General features: G+C 46.1%; 2 protein-coding genes across 6 annotated transcripts in view; both read right to left on the bottom strand.

The window, feature by feature from the left end:
* Window positions 1-202: 202 nt before the first annotated feature.
* Window positions 203-15,999, bottom strand: LOC134551479 (uncharacterized). Its single transcript, XM_063399139.1, has 4 exons — window positions 15,995-15,999; window positions 13,881-14,120; window positions 4,932-5,092; window positions 203-3,213 (listed from the first exon to the last, which is right to left on the bottom strand). The coding sequence occupies exons 1-4, from the start codon at window positions 15,997-15,999 to the stop codon at window positions 2,960-2,962; spliced, it is 660 nt and encodes a 219-aa protein (XP_063255209.1). The 3' UTR covers window positions 203-2,959.
* MEIS2 (Meis homeobox 2) overlaps window positions 15,970-18,300 on the bottom strand; it is a 172,556-nt gene continuing 170,225 nt past the window's right edge. For 4 of the 5 annotated variants that reach the window (XM_063398824.1, XM_063398826.1, XM_063398822.1 and 1 more), the window contains one exon: window positions 17,265-17,405. Coding sequence is in view for 1 of the 5 variants with exons in the window: in XM_063398825.1 (XP_063254895.1) it covers window positions 17,119-17,405 (287 nt within the window). In the remaining 4 variants the exon portion in view is untranslated. Of the gene's footprint in view, window positions 17,406-18,300 lie in introns of all 5 variants that reach the window. The other variant, XM_063398825.1, reaches the window with a different exon arrangement.

Below are 18,300 nucleotides of genomic sequence, written 5' to 3'. Positions count from 1 at the left end.
ACAGTCACACTGTTGACAAGGCAGAGTTGTCTTCTCTGGCAAAGAGATGGGAAGAGTTGCTTCACACCTGTGTTTTACTTCTGCAAATTGAAGGGCAGGATTGAGGCCCTAATTAATAACCAAAAGGGGAAAATTGACAAGTGCTTCTTTTGGCACTAGTACTGAAAAACATATGGCCTCTTATTTCCTTCCATATTAGGTCACATCATTTTAATTTCTATCCAAAAGCCCAGAAGCAAGTTACATGGGTTCTCTGTACATGTTTAAGTACCATACATTAAAAATAATAAGCTGAAATAATGCTGTCAAAGTATGAGACCTACCTGACTGATGGAATATTCTTCTATAAAGAGCAGCTCTAAGCTTCCCTTAAAGAGAATGAAGGAAAATCTAAAGATAATAATGAATAAGAAAGTAGCTTCTTCTGCCAGAGCCATCAAGTTAAATGGCTCTTTGTATTGTTCAAAATGTGTACAATATTGTGTTCTGTGGCAGAGGGTAAAGAGAGGGAACTTCCAGTGATGTTTTGATGAAACAACAAATAAAAATAATATTTTGACAGAGAGCTCATCCTATTAAGGAAAAAAAAAAAAGCATTTCTCTCATTTCTCTGACTCAAACAGAAGTCTCTTTATTGAGGTTGCACGTGGAGCCTCACAGTAATACTGAAAGGAAATGTACCACTCGCAAGAGAATGTGCAGAATGACTGAAGAACCTAAGTGCTTGGCATCATTTGAGTTTAGTCCTAAATACCTATGACAGACACTTTTGAAATATATTTCCTGAAAGTAACATCCAGGATTTACCTCAGCAGTAGCATGCTCATGCTGATAGGTTGAATCGGTGCTCATACACCAATACAAAAAAAGGATTAGTTTCTGTTAATGTGCAAAGTTGGGGAGGGGGGTATTTTTATGCCAGTATTGGAATTTATTTGCCCTCCTGATGAAATGTTTACCTCACTCTGCCTCATCAATATTAACCTCACAGATCAACAGATCTCCATATCGACAGAATAGAGAAGTCAATACCACCTTATTATTATTTAATAAGTATTTCATTGTCAGTAACTGAGTGAGAACAAACATCTGTGCAGTATAATGGCATGCACTTTAATTTTGCAAGGTTACTGTCTTGCATGTTTGACAGAAGAAAGCCAACCCATAGTAAAATTCCCACAGCAATATCAGTGTATAAAATGACAACATGTTGAAGGACATTTAAATTGAACAAAACAGGGTTTTTTTAGTCGCAGTTTTGATATACAAATGTTGGATATGTTTTGCTGTGGCTTCTGACTATGATTGATAGGAGATGCATCAATTTCAAGGTTTGTGAATTTAAGTAAATTGTTGTCAGTGGTATCACTTCTTCTTTTTTGTATTTTTTTCAAATTATCTCTTTACAGAGAATAGAGCATTACAAATTGAGACAAGATATACATAAAGCATCAATTTAGCTTGAATATCCACTTACAATAGAAAAAAGAAAATAGTTGTGATAAGAATGTGAGTACATCAGTGTTGTTCAGAAAACTCCAGAGTATTTAAAAAAACCCATTGCTTATGTTTTTTCTTCTAAATAGTTTTTGATGCTTCTGTTTGGAAAATACTTTGCTTCCCTTTCCTTTCAAAGGAAAAAGATCATATTTATTAAAAAAAATAATAGTAGTAGATCTTAGATACTTCTTTTATCTTTGTCCTCAGAATGTAATTCCATTAATTATACATTAGAAAAAAATACTCTTATACATTAGGAAAAAGAATAACCAAAATTATACCAACCCTTTGCAACCTGAGGGGAGTTTATTTACCCTTCTTTCCTTCATGTAATGCTTTACTTGATTAAAAAGCTTTCTTTAAAATTGTGCTTAAGCACCATACAGCAAGACTTGCTGTGGATCCAATACTTTCAGAAACTACCTGTGTCTGATTATAACCTAGTTTTCCCTAGGTTTCTCCTTATCTGATGATGTCTGACTCAGGATGTGGTGAAATGCACAGATACTTTTTATTATGTTTTCCAACACACGGTCATGACTCGTTTCCATGTATAAGTGTGTTGTGTCTATGTATCTACATGGCTGTCTATATGCATAGAGCAATGTATGTGCTCTTTGTGTGTGGGTTTGGTTTTAACATCAGGTTCTATAAATGAATAAAGATACTATCTTCATTTTACTGTTCTCTAAAGGGGCAACATGGAATGAATTCTGTAAATCTAACTATACATGTTGCTGATTAAAAGCTGATGGTAACAATTAATATACAAGGAGAGAGACTAGTTTTTCTTCTAACTTTTTTTGAGAGAAAAAAATGAAAATTAGACAGAAAAGACTATTTCCAGATGTGACTGTACAGGGCTTGATTTGAAGCACTTTTGTTATCTCCTTAATAATACATATAAGAATGCTCATGTGAAATGTTTGTTAAAACTCCATCCTAGTAGATATTTGCACATATGAATTGATTCCTTATCCATATTTTATGGAGAAGTAGCTCAGAACTGGATTACAGCACATTATTTTCCAAACTCCTTATTAAACTCTGCATATCTCTCTACTGTGCCTCCAGGCTTAAATTAAAAACAAACTTAAGAAAAATTTAAAGAGACAACATTCAGAAACTTATGTTTTTACAAAGCTTCTGAAAGTTCATAATTATTTTTGTTCCTAATAGGCCTGCCTTTGAAATAATTTGATGGCTAGGTTTGTAAATTCACTTGGAAAGATCTGGCATTCCATAGTCATTAAGGGGAGTATATATCACAAAAATGGTTTTGCATATAAATAATGGTATACAGGATTTGGCTTAAATTGTCTGCTTTCATTTGATTTCTTTTTTTTTCTCTGAGATAATTTGGAGGGAAGCAGGAAGATCAAATTGAACACAATTTGAAAATGAAACTTGGATAATTGAGCTAAGTAGGTTGAACTTGCCAGTCACCTGTGACCTCTTCCTAGTGACACATCGTTTCAAACAGCTGAAATGAGAGGGCCTGCATCGAATTGCACAAAATAAACACAGCGAGTGGAGTTTCAGCCTGGACCCGTCTCATCGTCACAGCCTGCTTCGTTTTTATTGAGGATGGAGGGACTCGAGCGCCGCTGCCTCGGGAGGGTGTTTGCCCACCGGGTGTGCTCAGGGGACTCGGTGCGGGGGAGCAGGACGGGCACCCACCGTGCAGGGTGGGGGAACAGGACAGCACCGCACCTGTAAGAGGCGACAAATTGAAGCTTCACAAGTGAACGAGCTCACGTGTGATAAGTTCTCCTTTGTATACTGCTGCAACTAGAAGTTTGCGATCGTCCCTGTGTGGGAACCTAATATTTTGCTGTTCATTTTGAAGCGATTATTCAAAACACCTTGGCAGCTGAACCCTCCCTGCTTTCAGGATAATTATTTCTAATCGTGATTGGCAATAATAGTAATTGCCATATTCAGCCAGCACCCAGCTGTAACGATTTTTCTTTATTATTATTATTTGGGTTAACAATCGCCACCGACAACAATGTCTCCCGACCCTCTCCTCCCTCCCTCAGATATCCAGGGAAATGAGCACCAGTGCTCTGCAGCAGCCGTCGGGTGGGCCGCTTCCCCTCCCCGGGGGCTCTGTGGGGACAGGGGGCGAGCAGGGGGTGTCTGTGTGCGGGGGAGGCCGGCTCCCTGCCGGGGGATGGTGTGGGGGATCGGGGGCACCCGGGCTGCCGCAGCCTCCCCCGGCACCGCCAGCCGCTCTCCCCCCGCTCCGACGGAGCAGGGGCTGCAGCCGCGGCTGGAACGAGCCTCTTAATAAACCTCCGGGTCGATGATGCATCGCTCGCTAGTGAATCTTCGCGGGTTTATTTATTTTAACTAAATCGCCCAAATGGATCGCAGCTCTGTGTTGACTCTGGCGAGAGGCGAGGCGGGGAGCCGGGGGGGCTGACAGGTCGCCCGGGGGTTGCGGCGTTCTGTGTGTGCGGGGACTCTGCCACTGCCCGCCGCCCCCTCCGGGAAAGGCTCCTCGGCCACGGTGACCGCCCCCCTCCCCTTCCTCCTCCTCCTCCTCCCCAGCTGGGCCGCAGGCGCCCTTGTGAGGAAGAACCGAGCGCGGGCACGGGCCGGAGCGGAGCGGGGCACCCCGGGCAGGACCCCGCTCGGTCCGGGGAAGGAGAGGGAGGGAAAGGCAAAGGATGGATGAGTGTTTCAAACAGGGGTAAAAGCAGCCCGCGAGAGGCTTCCTCAAGTTGACGGTCACTAGAGAGAGGTCAGAGCTTTCCACGCCGGCCCAGGGGGCGAGAGGTTCCCGGGGGGAGCCCCTGTGCGCCAGGGACAGCCGGGCAGGGAGCGGCGGCCGGCCACCCCCTGGTGCAGCGCTGACGGCAGAGCCAGCCCAGCGCTTCTCCTGCCCGCGGAACTTCTCAGCGTTTCTCGTGTTTATTCACGCTCACATCACAGTCGAGGTGCGGGAGGCTGGCGGCGTCCCCGCTGGTGCCGCAGGGGTTCCGCGCCCAGCGGGCCGGGAGCAGCGCCCCAAGCCTTGGGGTGCCTTGCAGGTGAACACAGCAATCCCGTCGGGGTTAAAAGCAGCCTCTGGATTTTAAAACCACACGCAGAATTACAGACCAGCGTCAGCAGGAGTGGTGTCCCTGGCCTTCCCCGATGGGCGCCGTGCCTGCCTTTAGTCCCCTCTGGGGCAGCCCGCAGCCGCAGCCCGGTGCCGCCGGGCCACAGCCCGGTCCCCGCGGCCGCGCTGGGAGCGGGGCAGGCCGCGCTGCGGCCGCCGGGCGCTGCTGTCGGTGGGTGCCGGGCTACGGGCGGGGATGGGACGGGTAGCCCGGCTCCCCGCACGGCCGCCGGCCCCCCTTCCTCCGGGAACGCTGCTCCCTGACGTCAGATGTTTGCTTAGTCTTTTGTTCAGTTAAAAATAGTTTCACGCAGCCGCTTACCTGCCGTGGGTGGCGGCTGACCGTGGGCTGCGCCAGGGAAGCGTTTTCTGGCAGAATCAATTATTTCCTTCGCCCTCGGATCTTTGATCTCCGCACGCAAATTAATTATAGAAGTATGCAGGAAACTGGCTCGCAGTCTTCTAAACCCAGCATTTTGCTGCCTGAAACACATGAAAAGGGAAAGTTTATTTGCAGTCTAGCTGTAGCAAAGCAACGTTAACAAGGCTAGATATTTCTTACTGCGACTCGTATTGTATGTACTCTCAAATATTATCATCACTCCAGTAGCCTCTTTTTTTTTTTTTTTTTTTTTTTTTTTTTTTTTTTTTTTTTTTTTTAAGCCTTTGCATCTCGTTCATGGCCGTTACGGTGTTGTACTTGCAATTGCGTATTATCCTAGTAAAATAATTGCTTTATAGCAGATTACTTGCAGCAGACATTTATTCTTCTCCTGGTTCTATGGAGTTATTAGAAAGTAATGGGTGCCAAGACAATCAAGGAATATTTCCTAATTAAAGAGGAAAAATGGAACTGTCACCGTTTTCCACTGTTTGTGAGCCCATTGATGTGCTCAGGTCACACACACGTGTACCTCACAAACACAGGCGCGGGTATGTACGTCTGTCTGCAGTGCATATGCGCACACGCACACACACCCCTCTCACACAGTTAGTTCCTATTTCTTACAGAGGTTAAAGAATAACTTGAAATCGAAGACAAATGAATTGACAGGAAAATGTATAACTTTTTTTCCGCTTTAATTTCTTCCCACATTATAATGAATCTCTGAGCCTTTAGCTAGGTGGGCAATTAACCACCCAGTGCCCGCTGCCCTGTAACAATCACCCCGCTGTATAGTTTATGGGGCTGAAGTTTTTTAACAGCTCCATATCCTTATTTTATTATTGTGTGCGTGTGGGATACGTAATCTCCCACACGTGCAGATCTATGGGATCTATACAGCGGATGTATAATTTTATAGTTTATCTTAGCCCGACTGCTCCTGGGTGACAAATCTGTCTGTCGCAAAGAGCACCGTCCTCATTTCAATACTATTTCGTTCTGGGAGCGCGCACGGTAATTCTTTACATCGAAATTGCTTCCCCTCTGGTTCCTATATTTTAATTTAGTAAAGGACTGATTAGCTGTGGCTTTAAAAGGGCCAGGTCTGCGCTGGCTAACAGCGTCACCTCTCACCTCTCGGCAGCCTCGGGCTGGGGTCACTGCGGGGCCGCGGCGGGGGAGTTGGCAGCGCTGCTCCGCTCCCGCTGCCGCCGCGCTACCTGCGCCCCTCTCCGCGCCGCGCAGCGCCCTCGCCGCTGCCCAGCTGCCTCTGGGAGCGAATCCCCCGGCCCTCCCGCCGCAGGGGGAAGAGCAGCCCCCAGCCTCTGCCTCTGGTGCACCGCTGCTGGCGTGAACCACCGCGGAAACAACGGGAAGATGCAGCTCTGCTAGGCGAAAATAATTGTTTGGTTTGTTTTAATTCGCAACGACCTGGTTTAATGGCACCCTTTCCTCTGACTTCCAGGGAGGGGATGAGGAGGGCCCGCCGCGGTGCATCGTCCTCTTTAAAGGCTTCGTGTAAACTTCCACATTTTGAAAGAATAACTTCAAAAACCTGTGTTTGATTGTATTCAGACGTGTGCCCATCTCACATCGATTGGTGGACCCATTGAAGGTGTAAAGATCTGTTGATAACATGCAGGTCGAGTGTCCCTAAATCAGCAGTCCCTTCTGTGACAAATCCTGGAATTAATTTAACGAGGGAAAAATATTATTTTTCATCTGTAAATTTTTTTTCAAAGAGGGATGGTATTCTAACAGGAGAGACTACAATAAAAATCAGAATCGCTTCTGGAAAGATTTCGCTCTGAGCAAATGTTTCGAGTATGTCGGATCCTCATAAAGCTACACTATGGACTTTAGTCTGACGATTCCTGGAAAACATGCAATGCATAAAAATACGAGCAAGAAAGAGTCGAAATTAATTTTTTTCCTACCTATGAACAGTGAAAGGTTCAAGTACATTTTAAATACTTTTGATCTTTATCAAACGATAGATGTAGATAAAGGCAAATGCCAAATATTCAGGGAACCACAAATAATTTTAAGTTACTGGGTTTTTTTTTTTTTTTTTTTTTGTGTTTTTTTTTTTTTTTTTTTTTTGTGGTTTTTTTTTTTTTTTTTTTTTTTTTTGGCGTGTAGCGGTGTATTTACAGAACTGGTGCAGAGTCATCACTTTGTTTATTTTTCTAACGTCTACCCAAATTCCAGCAATCCGCAGAGCAGTAACAGCTTTTTCCATGTGTTTATCATCGAGGTTGCAACAGGATTCGCTTCAATTGTTCTGCCTTTCTTGTGTTTTCCTTTCTTTCTTTTTCTGCATTTCCCAGATACATTCGCTTTTGTTGCAAAAATAAACAGCGGAGTTTTTAACAGCAATTTGAGATGATAATGGTTACTGAACCCATTCTTTCCATCATAATCTTCAAGTGGTTCAAGATTAATGATAGGAGGTGTTTAGCAAGGAGTGTGGGTTTTCTTCTCCAAAGACCATCGCTATGATAATTTACTTAAGATGTTGACAAGACTGTCAGTAAGGCTAATTTTTTATTAAGCTGCGTTGTAGCAACTGTAGTAAGCATTTGTTGTTATTTAAGCACATTGTATTTTTTGAATGCCCGACTATAAATATTGTTATTTGGTCTCTGCCTGATGGATTTAGAATAGAGATGATTCCCCTCGCCTTTGTTTCAAGAAAGGTGTCTTCTGGTATTCTGATAAATATTCTCTTCCACCCTCCCCCATTCCCTTTCACGCACATTTTTAAAAGAAAATAAATTTGAGCAACCACTGTCTTGATCCAGCAATGTCTTCTGCACAGCATTGTTTTGGCCGGACTCTATCTAGGCGCATCCCTGAACCAACGGGACAAGACACAGGTTTGAGTGCGAGCATTGTGTGATTATTTTATTTTCTTTTATTGTGCAAAATAACCTCTTAAACAGTAAACATGTAACCGTAATACCCCAGGGTACGAAGAGGCTGGGTGCCTCCTTAAGCGAGGGCAGTTTCGGATGTACTGGCGGCTCCCGAGCAGAGTTCCGCCGTGTCCGAGCCCGGCCGGAGCGGCTCCCCCGCAGGCCGGACCCCGCGGCGGCGGCAGCGCTGGCCCCGCCGGGCAGGGCCGTCCGCAGCCCGGCCGTTCCCCGCTCCTGCCCCTCCGCGGAGCCCGTGCGGGAGCGGGCTCGGGGCGGGCACGGCGGGCTGCCACGCGTGGGTGGGCGCGGGGAGCCGGAGGTGGGCGCGAAGCGGCCCGCTCGATCCGAGAGGAGACGTCTGGGGTGAAATCGTAACAGACCGGTCCATTTTACCCTACTGTTGTGCCTTCAACAAACATGAAGCCGTGGCCTTACCTAGAAATCACGGGGGCCCCGTGGCACCCCTTGGGCAGCGCTTTACTGCCTTTTTCCCCCGCGCCCGCGGCCGGGAGCGCAGAGGGGCCACGCGGGCAGCCAGACTGGGGCGGCGGCCCCTGAGCCCCCCCACGCTGCCGCCGGGCCCGGGGGGCGCAGGGACGCGCAGGGTGAACAGCGGGGGCTACAGAAGCACGCGCCTCCTGCTTCTCGCCGGCCGCCCCTCTCCGCTACCGGCTCGCACAGAAAGGAACGGGGCAGACTCGTAAAGAGCTTATGCTCCGCTCCCGCGGCCGGAAGGGAGGCGCGGGCGAGGGGCAGCCTCTCCCGGCCTGCTCCGGCGCGCAGGGACGCGCGCAGCGCGGGAGGAGCGCGCCCCGCGGAGGCGCCGCGCGCGGGCAGCAGGGGGCGCTCCGAGGTTGCGCCTGGAGCCCGCGCTGGCGCGCCGCGCGCCCGCACACGGACACACGGACACACACATCGGACACACGGACACACGGACACACGGACACACGGACACACACATCGGACACACGGACACACGGACACACACATCGGACACACGGACACACGGACATGCACACGGACACGCTGATGGGGCAGGCGCTGACACGGGCACAGACCCGAGTGCACGCACACAGGCACTCCCCGCACACGCACAGGGACAGACACACGCACAAGGACAGACACACGCACACGCGGGTGCCCCACACACGGGCACAGCCGGGGGTGTCCCCGTGCCGCTCTCCGTGCGTGTGCTTGTGCCTACCATACATTACGCAACTTATTAAACACGACGATGAATTGTCAACATTTTTTTCGCATGTTAGTTCCGCTGATCCGGGCAGGATTTATTTTCAGGTCTCGGGTCCCGGAGCTATAATGCGTGATTTCTTTGCCTTAAATAAAATTGGTCAAATGTTGACAACCTTTAAGCCAATCTAACACTCAAGATTACTGATGGGAAACTAATGAGAAAATATCAGATCGTCCGGCCTGGGGGCTCCTAATTAAATCTTAGCTGATTGAAAAATAAAAGCGGGTTCGGGGGCGTGGGGGAGGAGGGAAGAAGCTCCGGGCTGAACTTTAGCTCTCATTTTACGTGATATTTCCCTAGCCCATCTCTCCCTCTGCGCTTTCCCCCTCTCTCCCTCCCGCTGTAAAAACTCTAATATTATTTCGCTGGTTATTTCGAGAGATCCGAATGCGGCTATCATTCCTCGCCCGGTAAACATTAAGGCCTTTAAGCAACGTGATTTAACTAATTAGAAAATTTACATCATTAAGTCTCAGGGAGAGAAAAAAGGAGAAACAAATCTGTCAGTCATTTTAAAAGAGACAGGCCCTACTGAAGTGTGAAGAAATCGGCTCTAATTCAAAAAGGCAATCGGGCAGAAAAAGCCCTCAACATTACCCTGCTAGTTATTAATCAGAAGGGGCTTCCCCCTCTTTCCTTCCCTCTAATGGCAAGAGCTGAAGCACATCGTTAGTTTCTCCTAAAGCTACCGCACAGTTTCCATTCAGCTTTTTTGCCACTCGTCCATGTCCCATATTAATAGCGAGTATTTGTCCATTCAAGGCTCATAGATTTGAAAATGTTTCCGAATTGGAGAGCCACAGCCGCAGGGGGGGAAAAAAAGAAATAAAATAAAATAAAATAAAATAAAATAAAATAAAATAAAATAAAATAAAATAAAATAAAATAAAATAAAATAAAATAAAATAAGCTCCTGAACTCCTCACTTCCACCTTAGCCAAATACATGGGCTGCACTGCCCCGTCATCTCCATTAACGGGAGGTCCCTAAAGCAAACCTTCTTGGTGAGAACCCGGCTATGGCTTTGTTTTTCTCCCCTGCCCTGTATTTCTAAACACAGACACAAGCCTGAGAGTGGAAAGCATCCGTTGTGGCCCCCTCGGGTTGTGTTGGTTTTTTGTTTTGTTTTTGGGTTTTTTTGGTGGGTTTTTGGTTGGTTTTTTTTTTTTTTTTGGGGGGGGGGGGGGACACGACGGGGGGAGCTGGGGTTGTGGGGTTTTTTCTTCTTCTTTTTTTTTTTTTTTTTTTTTTTTTTTTTTTTTTTTTTTTTTTTTTTTTTTCCCAGGGTCCGGCTGTGTTTAGTGCCACGCACCAGGCTGAAGCAGAACAATACAAACTGGAGTGAAAATCAGAGCGATCGGGTTGCCGGGGCCGGTCCTCACGCGGTGCCGCGGGACGCTGCTGGCCAGGGCGGCGAGCGCAGGGCGAGCGGGCGGCCCCGCTTTGGGGAGCGCAGCTGCGGCGGCCGCACGGGCGGCTCGGGGGGCGGGGGGAGAAATGAGGCAGCTTGGCCCAAACCACAGAAAGGGTTACATCTCTCTCTCGCTTTCTCTTGTCTCCTCTTTCAAACGCGCTCTCTAATCCTCCCCTTCCAACTGTTCACAGTGGACTATAGTATAAATAATAAATACATCCTACTCTGCGTTTTCTCTCTCTCAGTCTCGAAGAATCTGACAGCAGCTTTAATCAAAGGAGTTTGCACTGGTTCTAAAGGAGTTTGCACTGGTTCTTCATGGAGGTAATTTAAGGAATTTTAAACACGCTTCGGACAAAACCAGGCGATAGGGGCCTATTTCTGATCTCACGGCCCGGGGACGATCTCTCCTGCGGCTCGGGGAATTAACCCCATGTAAATGTGTTCAGGATCAGCCTCCTGGTGGGGATTTTACTTGACAGTAGCCTGTGAAGAAACAATATTTTGGCAAGGAAAAAAAAAAAAAAAAAAAAAAAAAAAAGAGAGAGAGATAGAGAAGAAGTCTCTCTGCCAGCCCTATTCCGACTTCCATTTATTTACGTCCCAGGGCTAACTTGCAGTGATCTCTGTAAGGCAGATGCTCACAGAAATGTAAGGTCGTCAGCAGGACCGGACACGCTCCTTTCCTACTCCAGGTCTGCTGCCCGGGAGCCGCCGCGCAGCCCGCAGGGCGCTGGCGGGGCGGGCAGCTCGCTGTGCCCCCGGGAGCACCCTCCGCTCGGAGCCCCGGCCTCGCCCAGACGGCAGCGACCCGGCCAAACACGTGCTCCGAAAGCGCAGCGATTCTCCGTTCCCAGCAAATCCCGCTGAAAACCCGCCCTTGCGCCCGGTGGGAGAGCGGTGAGGCAGAGCTCCTGCCACAGCGAGAGGAGCTGACGGCAGTACGAGCTGGAGAGGGGAGGGCAGGAGGAAGAGCCTGCGCTCCCCCGCCCCTTTGCACCAGTTTGTCTTGCAGTTATTCAAAATGATTGAGTTTTCTGAAGAAGGCCCTTTAGAGAGAAAACAAAACCAGCAACAACCTCTTCCGCCAAAACCAACATGAATATCAACCTGTCCACTGGCAGGGCTTCGGAGCTTAGAGGCATTACAGTAAAATTTACGGCGTCCTTAACAACTCCCAATAAAAGCATTAAAATTCCCTTTAATTGAGAAAACATTGATTTTTAACTCTAGAAAGAACGAACCCGTAATTTAATTGCAAGATTTCACCGACAGAGCAGCATCTCTGGGAGGCCACATTCCATCTTTAATAGAGCTACTTTATGAAGTGATAAAACCAAAGAAAACCTGACAAACAGAGACAGTTGAAATTGCGCAAGAAAAGTTATTTGCCTTCCCTTTCCCTCTTCGCAGCTCCAAACTATCCCGCTCTTCCCTCCCCCTCCAACCCCCGCCCTCCGATCACAAAACACAACTGTAAAAGCAAAGGATTTAGGGTCTAGGGAAGAAGCAGCAGTTAATATTTTAAATAACGATTTGCTTTTACTAGGCACGGGGTGATGCCAAGAGGTTTAAGGGAACATTTTCACAAAATGGTAGCCTCTTCTGAAAAGGAAACTAATCGGATAAAACTTCCTTGCTTTCCCTTGTTCGTTACAAAAATAATTGCTAAAGGGAAGCAAAGGGAAATCCCACCCTCCCTTTCTATCTTATTTCTGTATCGGTTTTTGGTATTATAGAAGAGCAAAGAAGTTTTTGTTTGGTGGTTTTTCATTGATCAGTCACTCTGAGCTAATGTAATTATCCTCATCAATAGAAGGCTGCAGAGAGAATCATTATGTGGGTGACATTGATAAATGATCACCCAAGAGCTGCCTTTTCTCTTGGGCACCCCCACATATGACCCTCCCACATACACAAGGTAGCCATAGAAACACCTTGAGATCCTCAAACACTGCTGCAAATGGGAGAATGCAGAGAAAGCGAGAGAAACCAAACTTCACACACTTTGTGTCCCTGCTGAAGCCTCCTTCCCACCGCACGCAGCCACCGAGCCGGGCTCCGCTGTCCTGCCCCGCGGGCGCGCAGCCCTGTCCCGGCCCCGCGCCCTCTCACGGCACCATAGCCAGCATTTGGGGGGAGGGGGTGTCTTATGGAGTTCGCTTCTGTGCTTTAAAAATCTTTTTTCCCCTTTCTTTCTTTCCCTGGAATAGTTAAGCAATGAGGTTGCGCCCACCATACGCCTTGTACGCGGACTGCGGAACCCCCTGGTTCTGACGGCGCTCTTGGAGATGCACACTAAAGATATTCACCCCGTCCCAGCAATGCGGCTCCTGAAAAATGGTTAAACACTAACTATTAGCAGCGGTTTTTTTAGTCACAGGCCTATACAAGAAGATTCTGTATTTCTTACTAAGGCAAAGAATTTTTTTTCCTCCAGCCGCAGACTTTTTTTTTTTTTTTTTTTTTTTTTTTTTTTTTTTTTTTTTGGTAAGCAAATTTTAAAATATTGAGAGCAGTAATTGATTCATAATGATCCATAAATCGATGCAAGGAAAGGGGTGAAGGTGTTTATTTATTTATTTATTTATTTTATTCCTAAAGCTGCAAGTAAAGTAGCTTTGATACCGTGTGGGGATGAAGGGGAGGAGTTGTTTAGCCGTGCGGGGTCATCCATCATCACTGTCGCAGAGACTCTGCCCAGAGGAGCAACCTCCCTTCTGTCTGTCTCTTTCTCGCCACCAAAACTATTAATATTAAAATCTGCCTGCAAACCTTGCCCCCGCCGCCCCTCTCCCCATCCGGTCCTGCCCAGCCCGCAGCGGCTGGGCTGCCCAGCCTGGAGCTGGCTCGCTCCCGCTCAGCCCCGGCGGGGCTGATTTTTCCCCAAGTGCTGTTAGAGTTAAAGGCCGGCCCCGCTTCCTCTCGGCCGAACCCAGAGATGTGGTAGGGGAGACATGTGGGGCGCAGCCATCCCTCCGCGCGGCGGAGCCCCCTCCTGCCGCTCCGGCAGCGCGGGGACGCGGTCGAGACTGGGGAAAAGACTTGGGCGTTTTCCGGGCTCCATGGGGTTTTTTCCTAGCACATGCATCAGACCTATAGTGGGGCTAGTAGCTCCGCATGGACCCCGCAAAGGCGGCGCCGGCAGCCCCTCACTCCCTTCGGGAAGCTCGGAGAGCCGCTGGAGCGATGAGCAAAACCCACAAGGGAGAGCGGGTCCAGCCCGTGCCCCCGCCGCACCCCTTCCCCTTCCCGGCCCACCCCGGCCCCGGCCCCGCCCGCTCCCCCCGGCCCTCGCAAACCTGGTCTGGGGCAATTTTCTCTCCCTCGCTCTCTCTGCGGCTATGAGTGAAAGGTGGGGAGCGCCCGGCTCCCCCCGGCATCTCCTCTTCGTCCCTGCGGTGCCCGCTCGCCGCGACGGGCAGGGCTCGGGCGGCAGCGCTGCCGGAGGTGCGCTCCCCTCCTCTCTTCGCCTTAAAGGCAGCAAAATCTGGAAGAAAAATCCCTCATTTATGGTGACTACAACTCCCAACGCAGACCCGCTCGGCGAAATGGAAATTTGGGATTATAAACATGTGTGTATGTAAACAAAAGGTGTTTCTTCTGTTACCCTTCGTTTCCCACAGCATAAGCAATTTTTATTCAGACTCGAGTATTTTCTTTAACACTATACCGCTGTCAAAACATTATTCCCGTTTTGTTTGCTTTTGACAGCTGAGCAGTTCTTAAAAATACCAAAATCGGAACCTTCCATGCTAAACAGAAAATCTCAGGCGGAGAAATCTCTGCGCGATATTGTACCTTGGATTTCAGCAAGACATCTCACGGAACGCACAGCCCAAAAGGGGGAGGAAAAAAGATAGAAAATAAAAGAAAACACAGCAATGCAATATTTAGTTCATTATAAAAACAAATATCTACTATGGCTACATTCTTCCCTGTCCTTCTACCAACGTGATTTCTGACATTTCTCCTCAAATTCTAGAGAAAAGATCTGCAAGGAAATAAAGTAGTGTTTAAAAAATAAAAATAAAAAGCCTCCCCTTTAAACTGCTAGCACAAATAATCTTGCCTTCTTAAATTCTGCATCCACAAAAATCAGAGAATTTGGAAATGGGCACCCAGGCTGTGGTCTTCTTATGCGACTGAAGGGTCGACGTGATTTTGACCAGGACAGAGAGCATCAAAGCCGAGCAGGGAACTATAATCGAAATTTCATATGAAAGCCTTATAAGAGACGCCCACAAAGCAGGACCCGATTGCTAAATAAATCCTCACACCCATTCTACTGGCATCCTCCCTTCTGTTGCCAGCAGCGTGGGTCCATTTACTCAGCTCAGAAATTAAACATTAACTATGAGGCTGAGCCTCTTCCCACATTCCAAGGGTGAAAGTTGTCACTCAAAGTTTTTTAAAACACCCTGGTCAGTTGGAATGATGAGAAGGAAGGAGAAGAAGGGTTACAAATTTACAGATGTTGAAGTTGCAAATTTTTGTTTCCTGAAAGTTTAGTTAATTGCAAGTCCTTTCCCACTCCCCTCCTCCCAGGAATAAAGGCAGAGCTTTCCCCTGCTCTTTGGGCCCCACCCCACTCTTGCTGACTTAACAGTGTCACTGAGGAAGGTGAGAGGCTGCTTTTTCTAGCACTGCTCATTGCTCTTCCTGGTTCAAACTCTCCTTTAGTTGTTTCAAAATGCCAGAAGCTTTTATTTAAGAAAAAACAAACCTTGAACCATGATTCTACTCCATCTATTTGTATACAAAATGTCAAATCAACATTTTCTGTCATTAGCTGATGGTTTGTTGTTTGGTTTTGCTTTCTTTTTTTTTTTTTTTTTTTTTTCTGAAAACAGCTGAAGACAACAAAAGGAGTAAAACCATCTCAAAAGCTAGCTCATGTAATTCTCACATAGGAGAAATTCCTATTGGAGTCAAAGCTTCTTTTCTCCTCCTAAAACTTCTAAACCTACTCCTGCAATAAAGCCCTTCTTTGCCCTGGGCTAAATCCCTGGAGTCAAGGTCTGCTGTGGTTATGGATGTACACACATGTACACACATGGCATTAGTCATCATGCCTGGGCCTTCACAACTCGAGCTCAGCTTCTACGTTATTAACAGGTAGTACAAGCATTAGACACACCTCTGAAATGCAAGCTGGTGAGACAATATTTCACTTTTTGCTTAATCTGACAAAAAACTAGTATCAGTAATCAGCAGAAATATATAACCTCAGATAGTCTTTCATTCAATTATTCTATTAATGCAATGACAAGTTTGTTTCTGATTTTTCCAGCCTTTCTTCTCAATGCTGATAAGAAATATGTTTGAGACATCTCTCAAGATAACCTCAGAGTCTCCTAAACATGATTAAAAACACAAAAGCCTAGCAAAAAATCAAAAATGAAATATTTATTACCGCATTTTGTGACTTAACACCTTTTTTTTCTTTTTAAAACATAACGTCACAGTCCTCATACAAGTATTTTAATGTAAATTTTGACAAAGCTTAAAGGTAACAGCATTTTCTTCTAGTGAGGAACACGTGCTGAGAAAGGAAGAATTCATGGACATACAATACCAATTCCACAGCAGATCTGATACTAGCAAAAACATTCTTTTTTTTTCAATTGAGGTAAACACATAGAATATCTAACATGAAACAATTAATAGACCGAACTCTGTACGAAGTTTGTTACAGTATTCTCTTGCTTTTTTTCCCAAGCTTTGAGTTCATGATAAAGTCCTAGGTTTGGTGCAAAGACCGTTAGTAACTTCTTTCATTGAGGAAAGCTGCCCAACTTTTAGTTTTGTTTTGTCCAAAGCCAAGGCTCAGAACTACTGGAAGAAGCTTCTGCTCTGTCTGTTCTGCCTTTTAAATCTTCACCTGCAAGCTCTTTGAAGAGTCCAAAAAAAATAGATTGGGAGGAATGGGGAGAGACTTAATGAAACACAAACTATAAAGATCTGTTTGAAACTAAAGGACACATTTTATGAAGGAATAAAATGAGGGAATGACAAGGCCTTCTTGGAACAGTCTTCTGAGTGATGAGAGACCCAGCAAGACTTTTCATCTTCATCTCCAGGGTAGTTCTTTTCTCACTGGCCAAAACAGGTCTTTCATGGATAGTGACTTCACTGCTGAACCAAAACAGTCATTCTTTTGGGAACAACACACATAGTGTGGAAAACAAGGATTTTTTTTTTCTTCTAAAACTATTTGAGGCAACGTAACGGAGTGATCAACAGAAATGTACAAGTTAACTTAGTTCCTATGTTTATACTACAGTAGTTATAACTCTTGGAGTCTTTTTTTTTTCCAGAGGATCTGTACATGGACATATTCGTTTCAGTGAGCCCATGATTTCACATTTGTGTTCTTGTTTCATTGGTCCTCTGTTGTTGATGAAAAATGACAAAAAGTAAAAAATAATCACAGCTGTCTGGAATTTCGTATTAAGTGTCAACATCTGGTCAAAGTTCAAAAGTCTTAAAATAGTTTCTGTTTGTTTTTGTTTTGTTTTTCCCTTGAGTTCCCTTATACTATTGGGCATGAATGTCCATAACCTGTCCACCAACACTGGGGTCTACAGAATTTAACATTGTGGGGCTCTGTGCTGACATGGTCATTCCAGGGTGGGTAGGGGGTCCTCCGTGCATCATCATGGCTGGGTGGTGGGGGTGACTTGGCAAATATGAATGGATTGGGGGTCCATGTCTTAATTGAGTTGGGTGTGGGGTCATCTGGGGAGGAGTGTAACTTGGCTGTGCCATACTCATACCCATTGGACCACCCTGAGATACGTAGTCCCCTGGCATGCCTTGCAAACCTAGACAAAAAGGGGAAAAAAAGCAGGTCAGATTCCTCAACGTTTTTACAATTTACCCATCTAAAATGAACAGGAAAAACAACAGACACTGCAAATCTTCCATCTAAAATTAGCTGCAGATTCTTGCCAATGTTTGCAGACATTCAAATTCTAGTTTGCATTTAATTTGATCATTCAGCAGGATAATGCACATAACAGAACTAAATATTGAGCACAACTGAGTATCACAAAATATAAGTGTACTTTAAAAAAATCTTAGTGGGTGAATTCCTACGATAAATTTTACAAAGATGCTGGCTATATGTAAAGACTTGTCAATTGAGCATAAATATATGATTTGCTTCTCTTTGGTATTTTAAAAATGTAAAAGGCTATATCCTGTCTGGGTTTGCTAAGCAGTATCAATGCAAATTCCACACACAGATCAATGGACCAAACTGCATAAATGAACAAAACTGAGATACCAACAAAAGTCCTGATCTTTGAAGTGCTAAGCAACTCCTGAAAGATGCTGAATGCTTTCAACACACAGTTAAGTCAATGGGGTATGCTGCTGCTCAGTACCTTAAAGGTTTAGTCCTAAAAGTACATGTCGTGTTTTTCTCCTAGAACAAATCTTAAAATCCTATTATATCATTACGGGCCAAATCCTGCTGCCTTATTCACGAGGCCCATTGAAGTCAGTGGGACTATTCACATGAGTAAGGAAAGCAGGATTTGGCCCTGTGCCTGCAGTCTCTCAAAGAATACTGTTAAACAGAGGATTATGGACAATGGGGCCCTTATCCTTTCCTGCAGAAAACCCAAGAAGGGAAGAAAATTTACAAGAGAAACTCCATATTGCCCCCAATGAGTGGGAACTAAAACAGCACCTCCACCAAGAGACAGTTATATA

The sequence above is a fragment of the Prinia subflava genome, chromosome 5 (genome assembly GCF_021018805.1).
Source record: "Prinia subflava isolate CZ2003 ecotype Zambia chromosome 5, Cam_Psub_1.2, whole genome shotgun sequence".
Lineage (NCBI taxonomy): Eukaryota > Metazoa > Chordata > Aves > Passeriformes > Cisticolidae > Prinia > Prinia subflava.
This window is presented reverse-complemented; position numbering and strand designations above follow the sequence as displayed.